At 36.2% G+C, this 26,650-nt stretch overlaps 2 protein-coding genes across 3 annotated transcripts; one reads left to right on the plus strand and one right to left on the minus strand.

Moving 5' to 3' along the window:
- Positions 1–1,956: 1,956 nt before the first annotated feature.
- Positions 1,957–21,898, minus strand: LOC123877669. 2 transcript variants are annotated; one of them, XM_045924512.1, is made up of 14 exons: positions 21,777–21,898; positions 20,120–21,276; positions 18,217–18,359; positions 11,615–17,895; positions 10,784–10,914; positions 10,159–10,240; positions 9,199–9,347; positions 8,596–8,691; positions 7,652–7,850; positions 6,330–6,478; positions 5,751–5,907; positions 4,994–5,093; positions 3,951–4,061; positions 1,957–2,682 (listed from the first exon to the last, which is right to left on the minus strand). In XM_045924512.1, exons 2-14 carry the CDS (start codon positions 21,072–21,074, stop codon positions 2,314–2,316), a joined length of 8,922 nt encoding a protein of 2,973 aa, XP_045780468.1. In that variant the 5' UTR covers positions 21,075–21,276; positions 21,777–21,898; the 3' UTR covers positions 1,957–2,313. The 2 variants fall into 2 exon arrangements, with proteins under 2 accessions (XP_045780468.1, XP_045780469.1); XM_045924513.1 differs by lacking the exon at positions 21,777–21,898 and adding an exon at positions 21,563–21,760.
- Positions 21,899–23,385: 1,487 nt separating this feature from the next.
- On the plus strand, positions 23,386–24,882 carry LOC123877688 (ER membrane protein complex subunit 6). Its single transcript, XM_045924541.1, has 2 exons — positions 23,386–23,652; positions 24,070–24,882. Exons 1-2 carry the CDS (start codon positions 23,520–23,522, stop codon positions 24,276–24,278), a joined length of 342 nt encoding a protein of 113 aa, XP_045780497.1. The 5' UTR covers positions 23,386–23,519; the 3' UTR covers positions 24,279–24,882.
- The last annotated feature ends 1,768 nt before the right edge of the window (positions 24,883–26,650 follow it).

Here is a 26,650-nt window from a genome sequence, read left to right on the forward strand (position 1 = left end):
CGCTCACCCTACTTTTAAATGTCTTTGTTCACACTGAGATGTAATATTATATTACACTGTTCACACTGAGATGTAATATTATATTACATCTAAGTGTGAACAGTAACATTTCAAAGTAGGGTGAGCGATATTTATATATTATATTATATTTCCGTAGTTTGAAGGCAACTTCAAAGTGAAATGGCAAGAATAGTGTCATTATTTCTTACAAAGCCATCATAAAAATTTACATATTTGAAGAAAGATACTCAAAGATTTTTTACAATTGGTAAACAAAACGGAATAGCTATAATTGCCATCAAAATTGGATCTACGGAGGGTACTCTCGTGAAATAGTGTATAATTTTTTCGCATCACAATAAAAACAGTGATGGAAGTTATATTTCTATGAAAGATTTAGAATTATATTTAGAAGATTTGCGTAGAAAGATATTTATTTCCGCAAAAATTCAGTACCATTGATTTTAATTTCGCAACGTTTCCGCTTGGAGCGCTGGCTGTAAACTTGAGCATTAAAACAAGGACGTTAAGGGCCATTTTACTTTAACGATAAAGTGTTTCGACTCTCAAATACTATCAAGGTTGTGAGAAGTAAAATCTCATACTGAGGGTATTGATTACTGACTGACCATTCATTGAACAAGCCGGAATGAGTAAACGCAAAAACCGACAAAAATAACATTTTTTTTCTCTCTCTCGCTTGGCTTTACACTGATTAGCCAATGTCAAGTTTGTAGTTATTTACAAGTTAGGAAAACTATATGTATAAGAATGGACTTCGTCCGTGCCGCGGCGCCCGCCGACATACACGCGGCGGCCCTTTAGAGCGCTTCCCAGTCAGTTCCACCACCAATAAACACCAGCAGAACATAAAAACCGGCCACTTCTCACAAAAAAACACTCCAAAAAAGCAACGCACGCGCGCCAGCAAACGCCACCACAGACGAAGTCCCGAAAAAAAAAAACATTTATTCTAATAGCGCTTTTTTATTGAAAGATAGGCTTGCGCTTGACGAAACTCCGTTAGCCGTATCAATGCCTTTTTCAACATTACATAATATAAATTTCGATTGAATTCTCAGTTCCACAATTTCTTTGTACTTAATAACTATTTCTTATGTGATACAATCGAGTTTGAGTTCTTAACTTAGTTACTACGATTTTCAATTTGGAGTTAATATGAGTAATTTGTCAAAAAAAAAATGTGAAGTTCTTAGTTTATATAGTTTATAGAATCCAACGCAAACGTATGTACATATGGCCAAACGCATTTGGCCGATTTGTCCAATGTGGCAAGAGATGATTATAATGCATACATTTTGAGAGCTCACTCGCCATTTTAGGTCTGTGTCAACTGTTATATCAAAAGTATGGTTCACCTTTAAATTAAGGACTATTTCTCAAATTCTTTGGTGAAATCCCAAAAATAACTTTAACATGATTTAGATTTTTAATTTGTGTTTTTAGTCATTACTCCAATATTTCAAGAAAAGTTTTTCAGTTGATTTCTTCTTCTGATATCTTATATTTGTTTCTTGGAATTTAGGGTGATTTTTCAACCGCCAACAATGTATAACTAGTTGTGATAACTAACGAATTAATTTGACGTTTTGCTTTGGTTTTGATAGACAAAAACAGAACACAAAAACTGCAAAACGTCCAAAATTCACCAGAAACTTATTAGGCGATTGAGAAACAGAACAATCACACAGATTATATGTATTTATATTATCAGTAGGTACCTATGTATATAATGCATAATTTTTAGAACTCACTCGCTTTTTTTGCTGTCTACTGTCATGTCAAAAGAAAAGTTTACCTTCTAAGATAAGTGCATGAGCCAGCGAAATTCAAATTTAATTTTTCGCAATTTGTAAACTAATACGACAACATAGGCTTATGACATTTTAATTGCGCCAATGGCAGTATCATCCTCACAGGTTTATATAAAAATCTTTACTTGAAAGGGTCCAGTTTAAGAAATTAGCTCTAGTATCAACTAATTTGTGAGATTAATTGGTTGCTAATTTCGCGGGCAGACCCGTCGCATCCACCTTAAGGACAAAAATCATATTTTGACATGACAGTTGACGTATAGAGTAAAAGTGAGTTCTCAAAAAGTATGATGAAAAGTGATTAAACTAAAAATTTTATTCTGTTTGTAATATTTCATGACATTTGGTAACAATTTTTTTCAACATGATTTCGATAAACCTAAGTAGTGTTTAAGAATTCAGTACTACAATGTGAAAAAATCTTAGTTATAATAATTAATCAATAATAATAATCTTGATACACGATTTTCAGCAGATCTTAAATACTTATTTTCTCAGTCAAAACCTCTTGATACTTGGCATCACTATCTTGTGTGACTTCTAGTAGTTTATCAGTCTTGGTTTTCTTGGTACTTGGTGACAAAGAATCTTCTGTTCTTTTTCGTTTCATACTCCTAGAATCTTTACTATCAATGCTCAGCCTACTGGATTCAGAATCACTTGAGACACCGTTGGTGGCACTTTTGATTATTAGTAGATCTTTCTCGATTTCGGTTAGCTCTCTAGGTTTGTACGGCCTGGGGACTCGCTGTTTTGGTTTGGGTGATGGTGATATTTCTACATTTTTTCGCTTCTTGTAAGTGCGTTTGGTTGGTAGTCCTGGTTTGTTTTTCTTTGGTTGGTCGTCCTGGAAAACATAATTGGGATAAGTAAATTCAGGGATGACTTCGTCTGTGTTGGTGTTAGCTGGCGGGCGTGCTCTGCCTTTTTGGAGTGTTTTTTTTGTTAAAACTTAGTGGAAAGCTCTCTAAGGGGGTGCCGTGCGTATGTCGGCGAGCGCCGCCACAGACGGGGTCCATACTTGTATAGTTTATCTAACTAGTTACAAATAACTACAAACTTGACATAGGCTAATCTTTGTAAAGCCAGACGAGAGAAAAAAATCAGGGATCTCCTTCGCGACGCCTCATAATAGCTGACGTGGACGGTATAGCTGGGTTGTTAGTGGGTATCCTGTAGAATGCTGTAGCATTGACAGTGACCACATACCCGCTATTGTGCGGGATGCGTAACTGCATTTTTACCAGCGGAAAAAGGGACCACCTGAGCTTCTTATCGTACTTTATAAAAACACTAGGGGGTTGACAGGATTATGTGAAGTTGGGGTGATCAGATTTCATTCTGGACTACTAAGTTATGAGCTATTCTAGGAGCCGAAAGCATACTTGACACTTCCATTAAATAGAACTAACAGTTTGCGTTATGGAACAAATTTTAAAAGCCAATAACTTCACTAGAGGCAGATTTTTTAAACTAAGCGATCGTTAGTGGCCGTCTAGACACTTTATATTGAGAAGGAAGAAAGAAAGTCTACCATCTTAGACTGCATCATCGCTTACTACTAGGTGAGATCGCAACCAAGGGCTTATTAACCCCCGACCCAAAAAGAGGGGTGTTATAAGTTTGACGTGTGTATCTGTGTATCTGTGTATCTGTCTGTGGCATCGTAGCGCCTAAACGAATGAACCGATTTTAATTTAGTTTTTTTGTTTGAAAGGTAGCTTGATCGAGAGTGTTCTTAGCCATAATCCAAGAAAATCGGTTCAGCCGTTTGAAAGTTATCAGCTCTTTTCAAGTTATTACTGTAACCTTCACTTGTCGGGGGTGTTATAAATTTTTAATTTACACTTGTTATTAATTTGTAATTGAATAAAAAACTTTGTTTTTTAAACATAAGAAAGAGAATTAAGGACCGCTGCTTCGGTATTAAAGACCTGCAGGGCGATTTAGACCACTCGATTCGGTAAGTTATCGTACGATAAGATGTCTCAATTGAAAATACATCTTATCGTACGATAACTTACCGAATCGAGTGTTCTGAATCGTCCTGCTGGTGTTTTACTCTACAATTTCTTTTCCCTTGTGTATGGAAATAGGACTTGTGTGAATATTTACCTGTTTAGGTTTCTCTCCAATGTAACCCGAGCATCGTTTGGCGCCGCACATACACTGCTTTTTCTCAATACCCGTCGATTCCAAGTTATAATTGAATGTTAGTTCACTATTCTGAAATATAAATTTAGGACTGTAAATAACGCGTCACTTCCCATATTATAAATGTGAAAGTGCGTTTGTTTATCACACTAATATTATAAAGGCGAAAGTTTGTGTGTATGTGTGTGTGTATGTTTGTTACTCCTTCCCGCAAAATTTACTAGACGGATTTGGCTGAAATTTGAAATGGAGATAGATAATATCCTGGATTAGCACATAGGCTACTTTTTATCCTGGAAAATCAAAGAGTTCCCACGGGATTTCGAAAAACCTAAATCGCGGGCATCGGCTAGTAATAATATAAACCTATGTGGGTTTATAGGACTATTAGATTATTTATTAGGAAGTTATTGTTTCGACGCTCGAATATTATCAACGTTGGCAAGATGTAAAACTCATACTAACCTAATGTTGAGTAAGGAACTTACTTTAATAAATAAGTAGTAAGTACCCGGCAGAAAATATTGCATATCGAACTTTAGAATGAGATAACGGTTTCTTAGAGCGTTGTCTCTGTCGTCGAGACCGAACGTCACACAGGTATGAGTGACAGAGACGACGCTATACGAAGCCGAAATCTCTTTCTAAACTTCGATATGCAAATATCCTGCCGCGTACTGTCCTATATTTAAATGCTTTGTTGTAAAAAAAATATCTGGCTAGGTTTACTGTGGGCTTCTTCTCAGACCAGAGCGCGTTTGGATCCCTCGTAGCTTCTATTATAAGTTGATATAAAATAATCGGATACTATTGACTTTTTAAAATCCAGTGTAGGTACCTGATTTAAAACATAAATCTTTAACTAACAATAATTTATTAATAGTAGCAAGCTTGGAGTGACCAACGCCATAAAGAGGATGGTGGGAAGTGCCTTGATATGGAATACACAGAACTATGTCCAGCAGTGGACTCAGGCTGAAATGATGATGATGAAGTATACTCACAGCAGGTATATCATAGAGTGCAAAAAGCCCAACACGAACGTCCCCCAAAACAGTCCACTTCTGAGTTTCACAATTTGGCTCGCACGAATGGTTCATAAACCTTAAAAAAAAATATAATTATAGTGCGTACGTACATTTTGAAATCTCAAGCGCCATTTTACCTCTATGTGTAAACTGTCATGTTGAACGTTAAATCAAGCCCCCCTATTGGCTAAAAATATATCAATGGTCAATCCCATTGGCTAAAAACCATGTTTTGACATTGATGCTGACCTTTAATGATTGATATATTTTTAGCCGATAGCCCCCTGGATTGAAATCGTACTTTTGACACGACAGTAGACACATGGAGCTAAAATCCCGAGTGAGATCTCAAAATGTATGCATTATACGTACTTATTACCCAGAATTTGAAAAAAAAATTGTAAGTGTAAATTATAATGTGATTCGTGACGTAGTCGATTCTCGTCGCGCACAACTTCGTGTTTCCTGCGCATGCGCCGCCAGAACTCCTTTTCATCGATCCGTACCACTAGAATATGGAACGCCCTTCCGGCATCAGTTTTTCCTTCCACTTTTTATATGGGTACCTTCAAGTCAAGAGTGAATAGGCAACTTATAGACAAGCGCGCTCCATCTTAGGCTGCATCATCACTTGCTAGCAGGTCTGATTGCAGCCAAGCGCTAGTCTATAAATTTAAAAAAAAAAACTCTACCGCGTGCTTTATTACTCTATACAGTAAACTCTATGGCTCACCTCGCGAGGTTCCCCTTGGGCCCGGCGTCGATCATGCGCTCCTTGTCCAGCGTGAGGTAGTAGAAGTTCTCGTCGCGCACCTCGTGTTTCCTGCGCATGCGCCGCCGGAACTCCTCTTCATCGATCAACTCTCCCACGTACTCTATTACGAATTGACCTTCAAACAAAAACTTGGTTAAAAGATTTGCAGGAGTAATAATATTTATAAATGCTTTTTATTTTTTTTACCCGACTTCTAAAAGGAGGTTCTCAATTCGTCGTACGTATGTTTCTCGATTATTCGAAGACGCATGGACCTATTTGAAAATTCTTCTTTAGTTTGAAAGGGTATACTTCCTTGGTCCCATATAAATTTGGTGAAGATCTGATGACTATCTTCAAAGATAGATAAGGAATAAGACACTCCTCAATGGATAGAAGTAAATTGCTCGCCATCGATGTAATAGCTTAGTAAACAGTAAGTTTTTAACCAGCTTTAAAAAGGAGAAGGTTCTCAATTTGTGGGAATCTTTTTATAAGTTTAACTCAAAAGTAATTCAAAACACTAATGTATTTAGGAATGGATAAAGTTATAGTTACCTGCTTTAATATCTTCAAGGGTTTTCAACCCCCACCCCCTATGTGGTGTCCTATACGGTGTCAATTTAGGGTAAAGGCGTTTCTCGAAAGCACGATTATTGCATCGGTCACCAGCGCGACACGTTGGACCGCATTCTGTTAGTAACATCCTGAAACAAGAATAAAATAGGGTAAATAAAAATAAATAAATAAAATTTGATAGCATACATAAAATATAGGATCTATTGATGGCATCCATATTGTAAATGAATTTTGAAAACCAACTGCTATACAGTGTTTTTTTTTTTAACTGGGACAGTATGAAGAAATCCAAAACCATAAGAGATACAGGGAAATTGTCTGAGAAACCTTATATAGGTAGTCAATTTTTCGGTCAAGCGTGAGTTGTCCATTAAAATCAATGAAATTGACAATTTTTTTTTAATGCTGATCGATTCATGTAAGGATCATACCGAGCTCGTTGGGGTCATATTCGCATTGTGTGAGCGAGCTTTCTTCTATATCTATCCTCTTCACACTTAAAGACAACTGTATCTACAATACTTTACCTGTTAAGACACTGTGTATAGGGGCCGCAAGGGTCAAGCTCGTTGGGGTCACACTTGCACTGTGTGAGCGAGCTCTCCTCTATATCTATCCTCTTCACACTGACAGACAACTTTCTCTATAACACTCACCTGTTAAGACACTGTGTGTAGGGGCCGCAGGGGTCTAGCTCGTTGGGGTCACACTCGCACTGTGTGAGCGAGCTCTCCTCTATATCTATCCTCTTCACACTGACAGACAACTTTCTCTATAACACTCACCTGTTAAGACACTGTGTGTAGGGGCCGCAGGGGTCTAGCTCGTTGGGGTCACACTCGCACTGTGTGAGCGAGCTCTCCTCTATATCTATCCTCTTCACACTGACAGACAACTTTCTCTATAACACTCACCTGTTAAGACACTGTGTGTAGGGGCCGCAGGGGTCGAGCTCGTTAGGATCACACTCGCACTGTGCGAGCGAGCTCTCCTCTATATCTATCCTCTTCACACTGACAGACAACTTTCTCTATAACACTCACCTGTTAAGACACTGTGTGTAGGGGCCGCAGGGGTCGAGCTCGTTAGGATCACACTCGCACTGTGCGAGCGAGCTCTCCTCTATATCTATCCTCTTCACACTGACAGACAACTTTCTCTATAACACTCACCTGTTAAGACACTGTGTGTAGGGGCCGCAGGGGTCGAGCTCGTTAGGATCACACTCGCACTGTGCGAGCGAGCTCTCCTCTATATCTATCCTCTTCACACTGACAGACAACTTTCTCTATAACACTCACCTGTTAAGACACTGTGTGTAGGGGCCGCAGGGGTCTAGCTCGTTGGGGTCACACTCGCACTGTGTGAGCGAGCTCTCCTCTATATCTATCCTCTTCCCGCACAGCGACCCGCAAGGCTTGTTCACTTTCAACTTCACGTAGTGTGGTGGTAGAAGCGAAGACGCTATGTCCATCGATTCTTCATCATTTGGTGACGCAGCTAAAATTCAAATAACACTGTACTATGTGATAGTGTGTTCGTTGGTTGGTTTGTCTTTCAATCACGTCGCGACGGATTGACGTGATTTTTTGCATGGGTATAGTTAAAGACCACGAAAGTGGCATAGGCTACTTTATATTCCGGAAAATCAAAGTGTTCCCATGGGATTCTTAAAGGTCTATCCGTTTAACCAATTTATATGAAATTTGGTAAGGAGGTAGCTTGCGTCCCTGAAATTGACATAGGCAACTTTTTATCCCGGAAAAGCAGAGTTCCCACGGGATTTTAAAAACTTAATCCACGCGGACGAAGTCGCGGGCCTCACCTAGTTTGTTATCATTACGTGAATGCCAAAGTCGTAAGTACAAGCTAGTCAAAATTAGAAAGAAATGATGTATAGAAGCAGGCGTTATTTTGCGGAAGTCCATGATATACAAGACCTTACAATACCAAATTGCAAACTGCAGTTTGGCGTTGTAAGGTCTAAATCTCCTGAGGATGCTCCGGTGTCGGGGCGAAACGTGCGTCTAGTAGTTTTAGAATTTGTGCGGTGCTACGTGATGGTGGTGGGTATTGCTTGCTTGGTGGCTGGCTTTTCCTGCACGTTTATCAGTGGGAGGGCGGCCGGTGCATACATATCGCATGCTACATGTTGCACCATACAGATTTGTCTGGTTTAGCGGATTATAGCAAATTAAGCTTTTGGTTCCTTGTATAGAAAGAAGGGATTCAATTAAGTACATACTTTTTAATATTTCACAAGCCCTTTGCGCGTGTTCTATCGCCATAGTGAAAGCGGCGTCTATTTTGGTTCTTTGGGTCGATATTCTGCCTGAGTCCCCTAAAAAGTAAAAAGACATTAAGAAACTAAGAAACTGGTTAAGTGCGAGTCGGTCTCGCATACGAAGGATTCCGTATTTTTTCGTGAACACATTTTTTTTTTGTGATGTAACCACAAACTCTGTTTTCGGTTTTATTCCTTTACTTGTGCTGTAGGACCCATCTATCTGCCAAATTTCGTGATTCTAGATCAACAGGAAGTATCCTAGATACTTTTTCTTGACAGACACGACGGACGGACAGACGGACGGACAGACGGACAGATAGACAGACAGACAGACAGACAGACAACAAAGTGATCCTAAAAGGGTTCCGTTTTTCCTTTTGAGGTACAGAACCCTAAAAATGCATTAGACCCTAAAAACTAGTAATCAAAAAATAATTATCGAAATCGGTTCATATTTGGCGAAGAAATCGCGTAACAAACATACAAAAATAGTTAGGTAAAAAACTTAAGTCGAATTGAGAACCTTCTATTTTTTTTGAAGTCATTTAATAATAAAATTACCTTCTTGGAAAGGAAACACCCGTCCTCTATTCACCCAATAATAGTCATACTGCCCGAAGAATCGAACCACAAATTCGCCCTGCGAATGTTTCACAGCCAGAATGTTCTGCGGGATCTCTGAGGGGTGCAGGATCATGCCCGGCCACCATCTGAAGGAACAAGGAATTTAAAAAAAAAAACGCCCAAGTGCGAGTCAGACTCGCGCACTGAGGGTTCCATACTCGGGTATTTTTTCCAACATTTTGCACGATAAATCAAAAACTATTATGCATAAAAATAAATAAAATTCTGTTTTAGGATGTACAGGTAAAGCCCTTTCATTTGATACCCCACTTGGTATAGTTATCTTATTTTGAAAATTGAAACACATTTAAATTTTTTTTTAATGATGTAACCACAAATTCGCGGTTTTCAGATTTATTCCTATACGTGTGCTATAAGACCTACCTACCTACCAGATTTCATGATTCTAGGTCAATAGACAGACAGACAGACAAACAAAGTGATCCTATAAGGGTTCCGTTTTTCCTTTTGAGGTACGGAACCCTAAAAACGTTCCATTATATAAATTTCCCCATATAAATTTGGTGAAGATCTGATGAATATCTTCGGAGATGGAGAACAGAACTCCTCAATGGATAAGAGTTAATTGCTCGCGATCAGCGTAACAGCTAAGTAAACAGTAGGTTTTGAACTAGGCATAGCATATTTTATTACAGTGGGGCCACTGAAAATTGTGAAACAAAAAATTTCAAAAAAAAATGACTTCAATAAATTTACTTTTTAGTGTTTGTGGTTATTGTTTAGTGTTTGTAATCAGTTTTTTTAAATTCTCTGGAAAGAAAACATTTATTTAACAGTAAATAAGAATAAAATAAAAGCAAAATAATAAAAGCGCCTGCGGGTGTACCGACAATATTTATGTGAAAAGAGTAAAGACTATTATTATTTTGAACTCACCTGTAATGTCCTAGTTTAACCCAAACCATCTCCCCATATAATGGCAATCTTCCTGTCTCGCAGTCTTCACACATATAACCACCTGGAAAAATGTTATGAGTAGTAATTATAAAGTATATGAATGCTCCATACAATGTTCTTTAAAACTCAACAACTCAAAATGCTGCTAATAATAATTCTGCTAACAAAATCTCTAAACTAAATTGTCAGGTCTAAACTTCCATTTCACAATGTTCCTTGAGGAACACGTAGATCTATCATGAATTGATTGAAGATGTTTCATGTTTAAAGATTTGTGTATAAACTAATAAGTTTTCGTTACACAAAAAGGAATGCTTCTAGGCTTTATCATTCGTTGCAAATTATATTTCAAAGAGTATGTAAATGATAAAAGAGCGTGGATTTGACCTGCAGTTCGCTCCAGCAATGCGCGGGACTTTAATTACTTGTATACATGGCATAATATTGTATATCAAATCTTTGAAAAGAGCAACCGCCGAGTTTCTTACTGGTTCTTCTCGATAGGAAGGCATTGCGAACCAGTGGTAGATGCTCTTGACGATTTAAAAGTACTTGTAAAAGTCTAATTGAATAAAAATATTTTGAATTTTGAATTTGAATTTACCTTCAGGCGGGTCTATGTTAAGGCACTCGGCGTGGAAGGACGTGGGGCAGTACTCGCAGCATATCAGCGTGCCGCCCAGCGCACATATGAAGCACCAACCCGTATTCACGTGGCACGGCACTTTGCCCGGCCTGGGAAAGGTAAAATGCATACTTAATAAAAAAAAATCAAAGAATATTAGCCATGCTAATCATGACTAATACTCCCCTTTCCCCTCCAATTAAGCGTAAAGCTTGTGCCAGGAGTGGGTACGACAATAGTGCAACGGGTAAGGTTTGAACCGCCGACCTTTCGGAATTCAGTCCGCTCCTCAACCGTTAAGCTATCGAGGCTTGATGCGAAAGTGTATGTCTGTCTGTCTGCTATCTTTTCATCTGACCAGTTTGACCGATTTTGATGAAATTTGGTACAGAGTTAGCTTACATACCAGGGAAGGACATCCATACTTAATAATATTATAAATGCGAAACTGTGTCTGTCTGTCTGTCTGCTAGCGTTTCACGACCCAACAGTTTGACAGATTTTGATGAAATTTGGTACAGTGTTAGCTTACATCCCGGGGAAGGACATACTTTTATCCTGGAAAATCAAAGAGTTCCTATCGGGATTCTTGAAAGCCCATCCGTTTAACCAATTTACATGAAATGTGGTACACAGGTAGCTTGCATCCCGGAAACTGAACAACTTTTTCTCCTGGAAAATCAGAGTTCCCACAGAATTTTAAAAAACTTAAATCCACGCGGACGAAGTCGCGGCCATCATCAAGTCATTTAATATAGCAAGTTTAATTAAAATTTATAATTTTTAAAAAATCATGAAAAAGAATCTCACCTGTGATCATAATGACGCGGGCATATAATATGTGAAGCAGTCAATATTTGAGTGCCCGCTGGAAGACATTTCGTGAAGGTGTGGTACGTAGCGGGACACCTCACACATCGAGCCAGCTTGTCCCCACTGAACCTAGTCTTGCACCCTCGAGGGTCATCACACACGCACGTGTGGCAAACGTGACGCGGGCAAGTCAACGCCTCAACTAACTGACTGCTGTTGTTTATTCTCGAAAGCTCTCCAGCGACGAACTGAGTCTGTGGCCAATGGTCCAAACACTCCAAATGATAGTACTTATGACAATGTGCAACTTGACACTTTTGTCTATGCTCCGCCTTATCTTTCGGAGACACCGCTGATTTACAAACGAAGCAAACCGGACTGTCGTATTTCTCACAGTTGCTGCACTTAAAATTAGCATGATCGATGTCGACTTCGCGGTCTTTCTTACGAGGCAACACGTCCACAATCTTACATTCGCCATAGTCAATGTCATCCCAATCCAGTTCGTCTGCGCTAGAAAACGACTCGTATTCCTTGCTTTCGGGGTTGTCAAGGAGTTCCTTCATTTTCACAACCAGCTGAGCTTCGAAATCATCAGCATTCCCTATCACAATAGGTTCTGCTTCGTTTTCTATAGACGTGTTATGAGCTTCGTCAGATGCGTTGAGGTCTTGCGATCTCTCGTCACTTTGGCACTCGGAATCTAGGCTGTTAGAATGCTCTTTCGCCTTTCTACCTCTAGATTTTCTCTTCTTCTTTCTACCTCGAACCGTTGTCACCGCTTCGACAACTTCAGGCTTTTTTCTCACGCAGTCAACATGGAACATGCAATGGCAACCCTTGCATTTTATAAGATTGTCGACTTTTTCACAAATTTCACAAACTTTTTCTCTTAGTAAACCTTTAAATAAATTTGGCTTTGGAACAGTCAGCTGTCTAAAATATTCCTCTACTTCATCTATTTCAGTTGCCGCAAACTCTACCTCTACGTCAGTCATTTCAATGTCTGAACTTTGCTCTTCAGTTCCCTCGGCATTGATAGTTTCCGTTAAAGCTGAAACCGGTGTTGGTGTTTTGGATGTTGGCTTGAATATTTCAAAAAATTCAATGTCATCTTCTATATCAGAAAAATTTTCTCTGTAAAAATATGGTTTTATAATCTTCCGCTTAGACTTTTCTTTGCGCGTCATATCCTCAGAATTTATACTGAAGTCTATCTGTTTATCTTTTTCGACTTTCTTTTTGCGAGCTCTTTTGCCTGGTGCGACATCTTTTAACTTTGGACTTCTGACTAAATTGGTAACAGGTTCAATACCGTCCGCTTTTTTAATATCGTCCTTCAACTTTTCTTCATATAACCATGTATTATACAGATAATTTCTTATTTCTTCTTCAGTTAGCTCAGGGTGTTCATCGGCTAGCGTGTCTTGTTGTAATTCTAAATATTGTAAAAATTCTGGTTCTTCTAAAGGTTTTTTTGTGTCAGACGACAGTTTATCTTTGGCACATAATTCATTATTTTCTGATTTTACTGATTTATTATCTGTGTCGCTCTCTCCTGCTTCTTCTTTTACGTCTGTAGTGTTGTTCATGATTATGTCACCATCTGCAATACAAGCAGATTGGTTTTTGGAAATCGTTATTTGTAGCTGGTGAGCTGCTAGCAATCCCTCAGCATCACAACCATCTGAAGAGACTCTTCTTGGATTTGGTTCACCTTCGTGACCAACATTTTCTGTTGTAAGATCGCCTATTTTTGGCGACAGTTTTTCAACACAGTTAGTCTTGTTAAAGGAATGTAATTTTTTATCAATCTGAACATTTTTAAAACCATTTTGTATTGGCGATTTACTTGAAACCGTGGCTTCTTTACAAGTGTCATCTTTTTTACCATCAATTTCTATTTTAATCTGACAATTATCTTTTTCATCTACATTACATTCTTTTGGTATCAATTCGAGAATGTTATTACTAAAACTGTCCTTTTTAACACTGCTAAGAAAATATTGTTGAAAACTATAATTATTATTTCGTTTGATACGTTTACTTCTTTTTGGCGATGATTTTGTCTGATTTACACAGTTGTCTTTTTTGTTTATATTTATATTATTTGAATCAGTTTTAATTTTCTCATCAAATATACTAACAGAGGGATTGCCATTATTTTCATTGTCATTTGTTATTTGGACCTTATAAGATTTTCTATTCTTTTTACTTGATTTATTAAGAGATAGCTTGATTTTGATAGGACTATGCTTCGTACCATTCACAAGTCCAGTATTTTGTGTATCATCAGGTTTCTTCTCAGTATCATCCGTTTTCTTGATAGTATCATCAGTTTTCAAACTCTCTTGATACAACCAGGTTTTATACAGATAATCCGTTACTTCCAGTTCAGTGAGCTCGGGTTGCTCGTCCATTAACGCGTCTAATCTTAGTTCTAAATATTTTATGAAATCCGGATTTTTTAGATATTCTCTAGTGTCATAAGACAATTTATGGTCAGTAGATAAAATTGTTTGTAGCGATGTTTCATTAACTTCAGGACTTACTGCGTTTATTTGTACACTTTCATTATCGTCTTCATCTATGCTAGTTTCTGCAATATCAACAATTATTAATTCTTTCTCAGTATCACTTTCGACGGCAGACTCTTTTGTGTTATTTGATGCATTTTTCTTTTGGGTTTCTACAGACAAGTTATCTTTATCCACATATTGGCTTTTAGTCTCTTTTGTAGCATTATTTTCAGTTATACTGACCAAATTTTGCAATGAAGATTTTTCTTTAGTCATAAGTTCATTTTTTATGTTTACTAAGACATCCTTGCTTTGCTCTTTTTGTGTGCATGTTTCTCTTTCTGCCGATCCTATTTCTATTACATTAACCAATGCGTTCTCATTTTTACTGCCAAAAATAACTTTTTTGTTTGCGTTTTTTTGCGTACATTCCGGTTCATCATCAGAATCAATTAGGATAACTTTATCTATAGTTTTAACTACGTCAGTTGAATTTAAAAAATTACAAGACTTATTTAAGGATAAATTTGAATTAGATATTGGTGATTTTTTATTCGATAAGCCAAAAATATTATACAATTGAGTTTCAAACTCTTTAAGTTCGCGGTCATTTTGCCGTAAACTCTTTGATTCCAAAATCAGATTTTTTCCACCGTTTCTTGTAGGCACGTCAGGAAAATCTTTATGTTCATCAACATATTTTTTTGAGTTAATAACATTTGACACTTTCGTACTTTTTATACTGCGATTAGCAGTTTTGTATTTGATGTTTGAACTGTTTGATTCTAGCTCTTTGTTTTGAAGTAAATTTTTCTTCACCACATTATCTTTGTATACCTGTTCTGTGGTTTTTTCTACATTAATTTTGGATGTGTTAGAAAAATCTTCAATCCCATTATCAGTACATTCCTTTAAGTCCACAAACTTTGACCCTTTTAATCTTCGAGTACTCAAACTAGTTGATTTGTTTTCAGCCCTAGATTTTGAGTTAAGGTCTTTATTAATTTTAGTAATAGTTCCTTTATTTGGGGTTCCGTGTTCCGGCACTGGTTTTTCTACAATATTTTTAGATATGTCAGGAAAATCTTCAATCCCATCATCAGCATATTCCTTCAAGTTCACAAAGTTTGACACTTTCAAGCTTCGAGTACCTGAACTAGTTGGTTTGTTTTCAGCACTAGATATTGAGTTAAGATTTTTATTCATTTTGATAATAGTTGCTTTATTTGGGGTTCTGTGAGCGGTCAGTGGTTTTTCTTTGATATTTTTGGATACCTCAGGAAAATCTTCAATCCCATGATCAGCACTTTTCTTTAAGTTTCCAAAGTTTGGTATTTCCAAGCTTCGAGTACTCGGACTAGTAGGTCTGTTTTCAGAACTAGATTTTGACTTAAACTCTTTATTCACTTTAATAATAGTTTCTTTATTTGGGGTTACGTGTTCTGTCAGTGGTTTTTCGTTGATATTTTTGGGTAAATCAGAAAAATCTTTTATCCCATCATCTATATATTCTTTTAAATTTACAATATTTGACACCTCTGAGCATGAGATAAAACTAGTTAATTTACTCCCAGTGCTATTGTTTGAATTTAACTCTTTATTTAGAGCTAAATTATCTTTTGTTACAGTTTGTTTGTCTGGAGCTATCTGTTCTAAATTGCTTTTATCTAAGATATTTGTGGATTTGTTAGGTAAAACTTCAATTATTTCTTTGGCATACTTCTTCAAAGTTACAAAATTTGACACCTCAGAACTTACTGTACTCAAACCAGTTTTGGAGTTTGATTTGTTTTTTTTATTTGAAAGTAAACTTTCCTTGGTTATAGTCAGTTGTTTTGGATTTTCAGGTTCTGAAGGAAAGTCTTCCTCAATCCCATCGTCAACATATTCGTTCACATTTACAACATATGGTACTTCTAGGTTTTGTGTACTCAAATCAGTTGTCTTGCTTTTAGTGCTAGTATTTGAATTTAACTCGTTTAGAAATAAATTCGGGGTTGTGTATTCTGTTGTATTTTCCCGAGTATTTTTAGATATGTCAGGAAAATCTTCAATCCCGTCATCAACGTATTCCTTCATGCTCAGAACATCGAACTTCTCTGGGCTTTGTGTATTTAAGTTAGTTGTTTTGTTTTCGCCACAATTATTTAAATCTAGCTCTTTATTCTGAAGTAGTTTTTCTTTCATAACGCTTGGCTGTGTTAAAGTGTCTTTATCCACGATTTTAATGGATACGTCAGGAAAATCTTCGATACCATCGTCCTTTAAGGTAATAATATTTGGCAGTTTATTGACTTCATTACGAATGTTTGACTCTAACACGTTATTCTGAGACATATTTTCTAACAGGACACTGTCTTTTTCTGGGTTTGCCTTTCCAAAGATGTTTTTATCAAAGCTATTTGAAATAATATCAGGGGTTAAACTTTTAGTCAGTTCATTTCCATTATGCAAATGGGTCTCTTTATCTATTTTAGATTTTGTGTCTTGTACGTTGCTTTCGAAACCACTTTGTTCGTCTGTTGCAGTTCCAGACTGTATTTCTACGTGCATTAAGGTGTTATTATGATCAACGATTGTGACTACATCATTATCGCTTATATTATTTGTTGTTTGTGTGTTTAATTCACGTGCATCCATATTTTGGTTGTCTGTGCCATCTGAATCCTTCAGTGTTACTACATCAGAGTCCTTGATGGATAATGCCACATTATTTTCGTATTTTCCAGTATCTTTTGATTCAATAGTCTCAATTAACTTGAGTTCATTTATGTTATTTGTTTCCATGACTACGGATTCATTTGTGTGTTCATCATTCCCTTTTTCAAGTACTAATTCACGATCTACATCTGAAAGTCCATGACCGTTTTGCATACAAATTTGATTTTCGACTTCCACATTTTGAATATCATTTGCGTCACTTATAGTAAATGCGTCATTAATGACTGTCATAATTACGTCATTTTGATTACTGATGTCAGCTTGTTCTTTACCAAAAAGCGTTTCAACTTTAAAAATAACACCTAAACCTGATCCTGGTTCTATAACATCACTTGTAAGCATTTCAGCGTTTTCGTATTCAATTTCAATGTCGTCCAAAAGTATAGGTTCATTAATCTCGCGGGCACTTAGGCTATAATCGTGTTCATTTTGATGTGACAAAAGTTTATATTCAGATTGAGATTCAGTGACGATTTTTCTAAAATTATAAGGTTTGTTAGGTGTAGATTTTTTGGGCACCTTTCTTTTAAATTTGGCAGTATTACTTACTTTACTATCTTTCTCTATTTTAAGAGACAGAGATCTGAGATGAGATTTTTCTGGGGTTTTTGATTTCGCTTTTTGCAGCCACCTATCCATATGAGATTGCCTTTGAATCTTAGTAATGCCAGTCTTGGCTGCCATGTTATCGAGACAAGCCGTGACAACCTCAGAAACATCAAAAGACCTATTCCTGCTCTTGCTTCTGGATCTGTCTGCATCATTTCCTTTGGAGTCATCTTCAGAAAACAATGTATCTAGCAAACTCTCACTTAGAGACACATCACTATTTGTTCTTACGATTGTCTTGCTTTTCTCATGTTTTGGGGTAGTTCTTATTTCTTTAACATTTTGAAGCATGTCATTTAAAATGTCGATTCTTAATCTTTTTGGCTCTTTCAGCAACATTTCTGCTTCGTCGACAGAAATCTGCCATTGTGACATTTTTTTCTCTGAAATAAAAAATGCAGCATGCAATCTGGGATCCTTTTTCTTAGCCTGCAATAAGAAGAAAAATTAAGAGATTATGCGTGTTTGAAAGATTATGCGCGTTAGATGCTGCTGTGTTAATAATAAAGACGGTTTTATTATTTTTATCCAATACTGTGATGTATGGTCTATTACAATGTATAGTTTTATCTGTCATGATGGTCCTGACCCAGTAGATCTTTTAGTTATTGTTATCCAAAACTGCATTTGGTTGATATTTATAATATGCTGTTTTATTTGCAATTTTGTATTGGGAGACTAGGTTTTGATGAACTATTTGATGCTATTTGATCATGCCGATGTTTATAATCAGTTTTGGTGGATACTCACCTCAGGTGGAAAATTTGCCCTTGCAGCTTCGAACTCCGTTTGACCAAGAAACTTGCGAAGCATAGTGCCCACGATCCAGCCGCGGCGTCCGTTGTCTCCGAAGAATGTGACATGAAGCACATCCCTTTCTATACGTCCAAACACTGAAATTAACGTAAAAATATGTTTACATTACAGAATATACTATTTTGGCTGAATAATGCAACACATGACATAAATATAAAATGATCAAAAAGTGAACAATATTAACTAAAACACATCAACCAAATATTAGATGATAGAAATGACGATGATGATGATGATGATGATAAAGCACAACAAAGTTATTATTGTCACTAGCTGATACCCGCAACTTCGTCCGCGTGGATTTAAGTTTTTTGAAATCCCTTGGTAACTCTTTGGTTTTCCAGGATAAAAAGTAGCCTTAGTGCTAATCCAGGATATTACCTATCTCCATTCCGAATTTCAGCCAAATCCGTCCAGTAGTTTTTGCGTGAAGGAGTAACAAACATACACACACACACACACACATACAAACTTTCGCCTTTATAATATTATAGTGTGAAGTGTGATACTTAACATTTTCACTTTTTGTCATGATAGTGTTTAAAGTAAAAAAAAATAAACTCATGTCTCTATCGTCATCATCAACCCATTGCTATCAATACTCATGGATCTCTTCTCAGAAGGGTTTGACCATATTCTACCACGCTGGCCAAGTCTGGATAAGCTGCCAAGTCTATATAGTCAACCTAAAATTGCTATACTTAACCATTTTAACAACAACTTTCAGTAGCAAATCAAAACTCAAGCTCAGTCTTTTACAATTAATGTATGGACTTTGATGTGAAAACTAAGCAATTTTATGGTTGATGTTACATTTACAAGTAAAAAAATTTATTCATATTTGGGGCAAAGTTTTTAAACTATAAATCAAAAAAGTAGTTTTTAGGGTTCTGTGCCCAAAGAGTAAAAACGAGCCCTATTAATGTCACTCTTCTATCTGTATGTCTGTCCGTCCGTCAGTCCAGGTCTCTAGCTTGTAGATGAAATGAGTTACAAATCTGAAATTTTGTATTTGGTGTAGTAGAACGTTGACCCAAATTTTGATTGGTTCATATATAGGGATAGTTTAGAGTTCATTTTATATCAGTATACTAGTCATCATTATCATAATGATAAACCCATTACCGGCTCACTACTAAGTACAGGTCTCTCAGAATGTGAAGGGATTGGCCATAGTCTGCCATGCTGACTAAGTGTGGATTGGCAGACCTTACTTGTATTGTTATGAAACCAAAACAATTTCAGTAGCATTATAGATGGTGTTAAGAATAAGCATTATAAATATATGAAGTATAGGTATGTATATAAATGTTATAGGTATTTGTTTAATAATACTAGAACTTAGTATGATTAAACAAATATGTCAAAATTATCTTGTTAATATACAATGGTTCATTTTAAACTTAAGATAATTTAACTATCACAGTGATAAAATGTATGATAAAATGTGTCATTTCAATTCAAATTCAATTATCAATGTTGAATTTGAATTGAGATTTTTACAGTAGGTACATATATGTATTATGTAAATGTTTGCAAAGGTAAAATATAATTTACTTAATTAAGTACATTTAATTAATTTAGTAAGTACATATTACAAATTCTGTACATATCAAAACTGAGAAAAAAATACTAAGTAATATAAAGCATTATTAGTAGGTAACTTACAATCAATAGATTTAGTGAGCATGTTTTTAGGTATAGTAATTTTTTTTGACATAAAATTAAAGAGGTAACTTGTTGTTTGTTGATTATATTTATTGAATTTATTGTATTTTTACTTTGTGTGTGTGCAATAAAGTGTAAATAAATAAATAAATAAAGACATGATACTTACATTTCTTTTTAACAAACATTCCACTCAGTGGGTCTCGGGTAATGATGCAAGGCCAAAACGGATAAGTCCCCATTCTTGCCCATGCCAAGTCTCCAACTTGATACTCACATTGTGCTTCTAAATCAAACAACTCGCTTTTCGACAAAACAGTCTTTTTCTCTTCTTTTCTCTTCTTTTTACTATCAAAGTCTAGAGTTTTCACAACAGAAGATGTATTCATATACCCATTTATTGGTTTTCTCATATTATACTTTTCAGTAGACCTATCTTTCAAATTATACTTTTCAGAAGAATTCTGTTTCATGTCAGAAGAATTCTGTTTCATGTTATACTTAACAGAAGATTTCTCTTTCATATTATACTTTTCAGAAGACCTCTCTAAGTAGTTGGATAAATGAGTGTTAGACTTTGTTGCACTCTTTGACGGAGAAAATATATTTTTTATGAGAACAACAGTGTCATCCTCCTTGTCTTTGCTTTGTATCAGATCCTTTCTTATATAGACTTTAGGAAATTTTTTCGATGCCGACTTACAAGCTTTCTCCTCAGAACCGAAACGACTCAATGAAATATTTTCATTAAAGATATTCTCGATTTGATTTTCCAAAGATGAATCTCGCTTTGGAGTTTCGATTCTGACAGGAGAGTTTGAGGCATGCATTTTATATGCAGGTGACTGTACTTTGCTGGGTGACTTGTCAAGTTTGGGAGACTTGTGAAGTTTAGGTGCACTTTTTTCCAAGTCGCAGAACTCAGAACTAGATTTAATTCGACGAGCTCTACCATAACGACTGGTAGTTGTTGCATCCCCATTTGTTAAAGGCGATGTAACTCGCGCTGTTAAACTTGTTTCCAGTTCTCTTTCTACAAGTGACCTCTTTTTTGGCTTAACTTTGATGGGGACATCACCAAACTTGATTTCTTCAGCACTCATATTGTCCTCAGATTCCTCCATTTTGTACAAGGCGAGCAATCATTCGCTGAATGGCGACTGACGTAATGCTCACATATACAAAGCTAGATCGAAAATGTCGTGAAATTGTATTCCTCAACAGAACATCTCAATCGCCATTATACTGTCCATAATTAAATTGATATTACGAAGTCATGTTACAGCAAACAAGTTTAGAGCCTCAGAAATCATTTACATCTGTTTACTGAAACAAAAAAATCGAAATGAAGTTGGGCATTCTGTCACAAAGGTTATTCAAACGAATCTCTAAATAAACTAACTTTTATAGTGTGATGTTGTATTTTTATGAATATAAACCAGAACATTCAATTTATCAAAAAATCCTAACACAATATTGCTCCGTTTGCCATACGATGCACAAAAATGAAATGCAAGATTCGGTCTCCATAGTGGAATATCTATGTCACAGTATCGAAAACTTAATTTTCTTTTTTTCGAACCACTAGTACCGGCAAAAATTTATTTCACACCTGTTTTAGAGAGAGAAATATTAACAGGTACAGAATGTTTAATTAAAAAACACAACGCCTTGATATCGTTCGAGCAAAGTCCTATTTTCTTACGACCTGGGATACCTAAGAGCCGTCATCCACGCGCCATCTCTGTTACAGTACGCTGATATGATTGATATCTCGACCTTTAACACTGTTCAAAAATATTTCTATGCACGTTAACATTAATTACCTCCAAATCACATTCAATTCAAATCGATATTATCACTTCTTTTATGCTTTTCAAAAGAAATTAAGTTACCGACGCTCTAGTACCGCGAAAAACAACATGAACGTCATGTCAATGTGTGAGTGAGAAACACATATTATGGTATGTTACTCCTACATACAAAGGAGGAGTTCATTGGCAGTGCAGTTTTAAAATTTAATTTTTCAGGGTCTAATATTTAGAAAATAAACTAATTAGTTACTAACATATTAATGAATATTAATTCAAAAATTATAATAGACGAGAAAATAAGATGAAAAATTCAATAATTCAAATACATAGTTAGAAACTATATTGTGCATTAATTCAATTTATTACGCTTGACTCAGTGCGAATCGCGGCGCGAAACTCTTTGGCGCGAAAACCCTGGATTTTTTATTAATATATTAACATAATATTATAGAGTAGGTAAAGGTATCTAGGTTTTTCTTGTTGTTCGTTCGCTTGCTCGTAATCGATAAATTCTGAAACTACTGAACCGATTTTGAAAAAATCATGGCTGTCGCGCCAAAGGGCAAAGTGGTTTCGGGCTTTAGTTTTCCTTTATTTACAAAGTAAAGTACTCTGTGTATTTGGTATTATCGATATTCATCGATGTTATTAAAACATCGATGTTTCTACATCGATACATCAATGATGTGATCAAAAATCCTGAAAATCGATGTTTCCAAACAAAATAGGTATCTCTGTACAGTTGTCACGGGTAACATTGTAATATTTAAATAATTATGAGGAAATCAATCAAAAACCATTTTTCCAAGTGATTGATATTGATTCGTCGTCGTTTATTTATTCAATAAAATAAATTAAAAATAAGATATTTAATTAGTGTACGATATACTTGGGTGAAAATATAGGTATCAATTTAAAAATATGTTTGTGTGGTTTTGTTCTTGTTAGGGTTCTGTGGTCAGACATAATATGGTGGAAGCGACGGGCCTGCCCGCGAAATTCAAATTTAATTTGGTTGTTCGCATTTTTTAAACTAATACGACAACGTAGGCTTATGGCATTTTCAATTGCGACAGTGGCAGTATCATCCTCACAGGTTTACATAAAAATCTTTACTTGAAAGGGTCCAGTTTAAGAAATTAGCTCTAGTATCGACTAATGTGTCAGAATTGGAAGGTTCCAAGGTTAGGGCTTGGACAAATATTACGAGTTTTTACTAAGGTTTCTGTTTTAGTGTTGAAGGTGTGTAAAAAGCCATTTAGAGTGCATTGCTATGTGATCGGCTGTAACAGTCGCAACGAGAAACAACCCTTCATTCATAGTTAATATTATTAGTTTTGTTTTTTGTTGTTTTGTCCCTTTCGGTTATACCTAGTTACGCGTCTTACAAGTCCACCTTAATTTATTGTCTGAGGGTTGGGGCATGAAACCAAATCAATATGGAAATCATAGGGTTGAGGGTCGAATTCATAGAGAATTGATAAAAACATTTAAACACAATATGTCAAGGTCTCAAGCATGTCTCAAGATCTTCTCAAGAATGATGACATTGACAAATGACAATTGACATCAATTGACATGTTTTCTCCGGATTCCTGGTCTGTACTCTGTGTACTGAGTACTCTAGTCTGTGGTTCATGTGTGGTTCATTCAGAGTTGGTCTTGGTTGTGCGTTAAATTTGGTTAAATTGTAAATTGAAATAATTACCTACATATTGTTTCAATTTCTTCGATTTACACATTAAATACATTGCAATGTCGTCTTCGACGAAACTAAAGGACATAAAACCTGAGCCAATAGCGTACAGCGAAGCTGCGCTTAGAAATAATGCGGCGGTTGTGGAATACTGTAGGACTTCAATGGCAGCTTTATCAGGGTCTACGGCGGGTAATTATCTAATTTAATTGAATAATACGGATACTACCGTATTGCTTACTAGCGCAGTTCTCGCTTCACTCACAAACTTGCCAACAAAATTACATTTATCATTGCGAGTTAAGGAGAGATGTCAAGCCATGCCAGGGCAAAATAATAGGGATATATTTCACATTATGTTAGTGTTTTTGGGTGCTCGGCGAGATATTGAATGGTGTAATTGATTGAGCAAAGCGGGGACTCTGAGTCAACCTGGGCGAATTGGTATTTATCCATCTGTATGTAACTCATCTCTGTATCTTAGTATGTATCTGCTTTGTAACTATAAGAGCTATGTATCATATTTACTTAACATTCACTAATAATATATATAAATGTAAAATTGGCCAAAGCTGAAAATGTTTATCAATCCTGTTTATCTGCTTTCAGGTATTTTGGGATTAACAGGTCTATATGGTTTCGCCTTCTACGTATTCGCAGTACTCATTCTATGGGTGATGTTTATGATCAAAACTGGCCCAAATTGGCACAAGTACTATGTATCTCGACAGAGTCTTTTAACTAACGGTTTCTTTGGTGCGCTGTTCACTTATGTACTGTTTTGGACTTTTATTTATGGTATGGTTCATGTGTATTAGAGTATTTTACTGTGTAGGAGAATGTTAATATTTCATTTTGTATTTATAGGCGTTTGACTGGGATGTTTAATATTATAAGTTTTAAAATACATTTGTCATTAAGAGAAGGTTGATATAATAATATATTATTATTTATTTTGTAGTCAAGATGATCTATATCGAATAGGGAAATAAAGAATGTATAGTTGAACATAAAATTGCTTTGCAAGTGAATTTAGATCTTGTAGATTTACATTGTACTTGAAAAATCATGCAGCAGATGGTAAAGCAATTTTATGGTTGATGCTACAATCAAAACCCTTATCTGGTCAGAACTATTAACTACAAAAATCTTTTGTTTTGGACCACATTTGACCTAATCCTATATGCATTTGTAATTCATTTATTCCAGTGAATAGTTTTGACAGGAATTTCAGTCAAAACACTTTCAAAACATTATCATTTTTGCTGTAGTTTTGTCAGAGTAAGGATTCTGATTGTAACATACTGCTATTGTATTGTTATGCTATACAAATTACAAGAATTAACATTTCTTACTAATGAGTTGACTACATTAGTAAGTAGATGTCACATAATATTATTATTATAGCAATATTTAAAAATGTTTGTTGTTTTTTTGTTATCCATATTATGAATTCAAAAAATTGATTTAACCCCCGGTAATCCGACAAACGTTTTGCAGGGCAGTGTCGGACTATCGAATTAGTCGGATTATAGAGTACTGCCTAAGACCCCCTATAGTCCGGCGTTTTTTTAAGAAACCTTACCAAAGAGTACCTTGTAATCCGACAAATTAAAGATCCAACGATAATATTCTATATGTCAAAAGTAAACCACATCACATCACACTATTAAAAAGGTGAAAGTTTGTGTGTATGTGTATACGTATGTGTGTGTGTGTATGTTTGTTACTCCTTCACGCAAAAACTACTGAACGGATTGGGCTGAAATTAAGAATGGAGATGGATTATCCCCTGGATTAGCACATAGGCTACTTTTTATCTGGAAAATTAAAGTGTTCCCACGGGATTTTTAAAAACCTACATCCACGCTAACGAAGTCGCGGGCATCAGCTAGTTCAGTAATAAAATAAACTTGTCGGATTACAGGGGGTGCCGGATTAGACAGGGGCCGGATTACCGGGGGTCCACTGTACTTGTTTAGTAACCCCCGACCCAAAAAGAGGGGTGTTATAAGTTTGATGTGTGTATCTGTGTATCTATCTGTGGCATCGTAGCTCCTAAACTAATGAGCCGATTTGTAATTAATTTTTTTTCGTTTGAAAGGTGGCTTGATCGAGAGTGTTCTTAGCTATAATCCATTTGAAAGCCGTTTGAAAGTTATTAACAGCTCTTTTCTAGTTACTGTAACCTTCACTTGTCGGGGGTGTTATAAATTTTTAATTTACACTTGTATTATTGTTGGAAGTCCATTTATTGTTCCAGTCCATTTGGTCCATCACTTTGGTTGACCACTAGGGTCAAGGCTTCCTATTCGAGGGTACAGCGGTCGAAGTATCACTTGCTTTAACGGTGAAGGAAAACATCGTGAGGAAACCTGTATGCCTGTTCTCCATAAAGTTCTCAAAAGTGTGTGAAGTCTGCAAATCCGCACTTGGCCAGCGTGGTGGTCAATGGTCTAAACTCTTCTCATTCTGAGAGGAGATTCGTGCTCAATAGTGGGCCAGTGATGGGTTGGTATATGATGATGTCTGTCTGTCTGTCTTCCCGTTGACCTAGAATCATGAAAGGCAGGTAGGTAGGTAGGTCTTATAGTACAAGTAATACAGAATAAATCTGAAAACCAAGAATTTGTGGCTACATCATTTAAAAAAAAAAATTAAAATGTTTTGCAATTTTCAAAGTAAGATAACTATAGGTACCAAGTGGGGTATATCATATTATGAAAGGGCTTTACCTGTATATTCTAAAACTGATTTCTATTTATTTTTATGCATAATAGTTTTTGATTTATCGTGCAAAATGTCGGAAAAATTGCCCGAGTACGGAACCCTCAGTGTGCGAGTCTGACTCGCACTTGGCCGGTTTTTTTAAAGAATATTAGCTATGTTTATCATGACTAATATTCCCCTTTCCCCGCCAACTAAGCGTAAAGCTTGTACTAGGAGTAGGTGGGTAGACAATAGTGCAATGGGTGGGGTTTGAACCGCCACCTCGGAATTCAGTCCACTCCCTAACCGTTGAGCTATTGAGGCTAATGATTGATATACATTATACCTATCGTCAGTGAAGTTCTCACAGTGCATAAAACATGGCGGGTTCTAACATTAATGCCGATCAATGAAGATAGTTCACCCGCTTTCACTCGATAATAATCAGATTCGATTCAGAGAACATGAATGATAAAGTCTT

Source organism: Maniola jurtina, chromosome 24 (genome assembly GCF_905333055.1).
Source record: "Maniola jurtina chromosome 24, ilManJurt1.1, whole genome shotgun sequence".
In the NCBI taxonomy this organism is placed as follows: Eukaryota; Metazoa; Arthropoda; class Insecta; order Lepidoptera; family Nymphalidae; genus Maniola; species Maniola jurtina.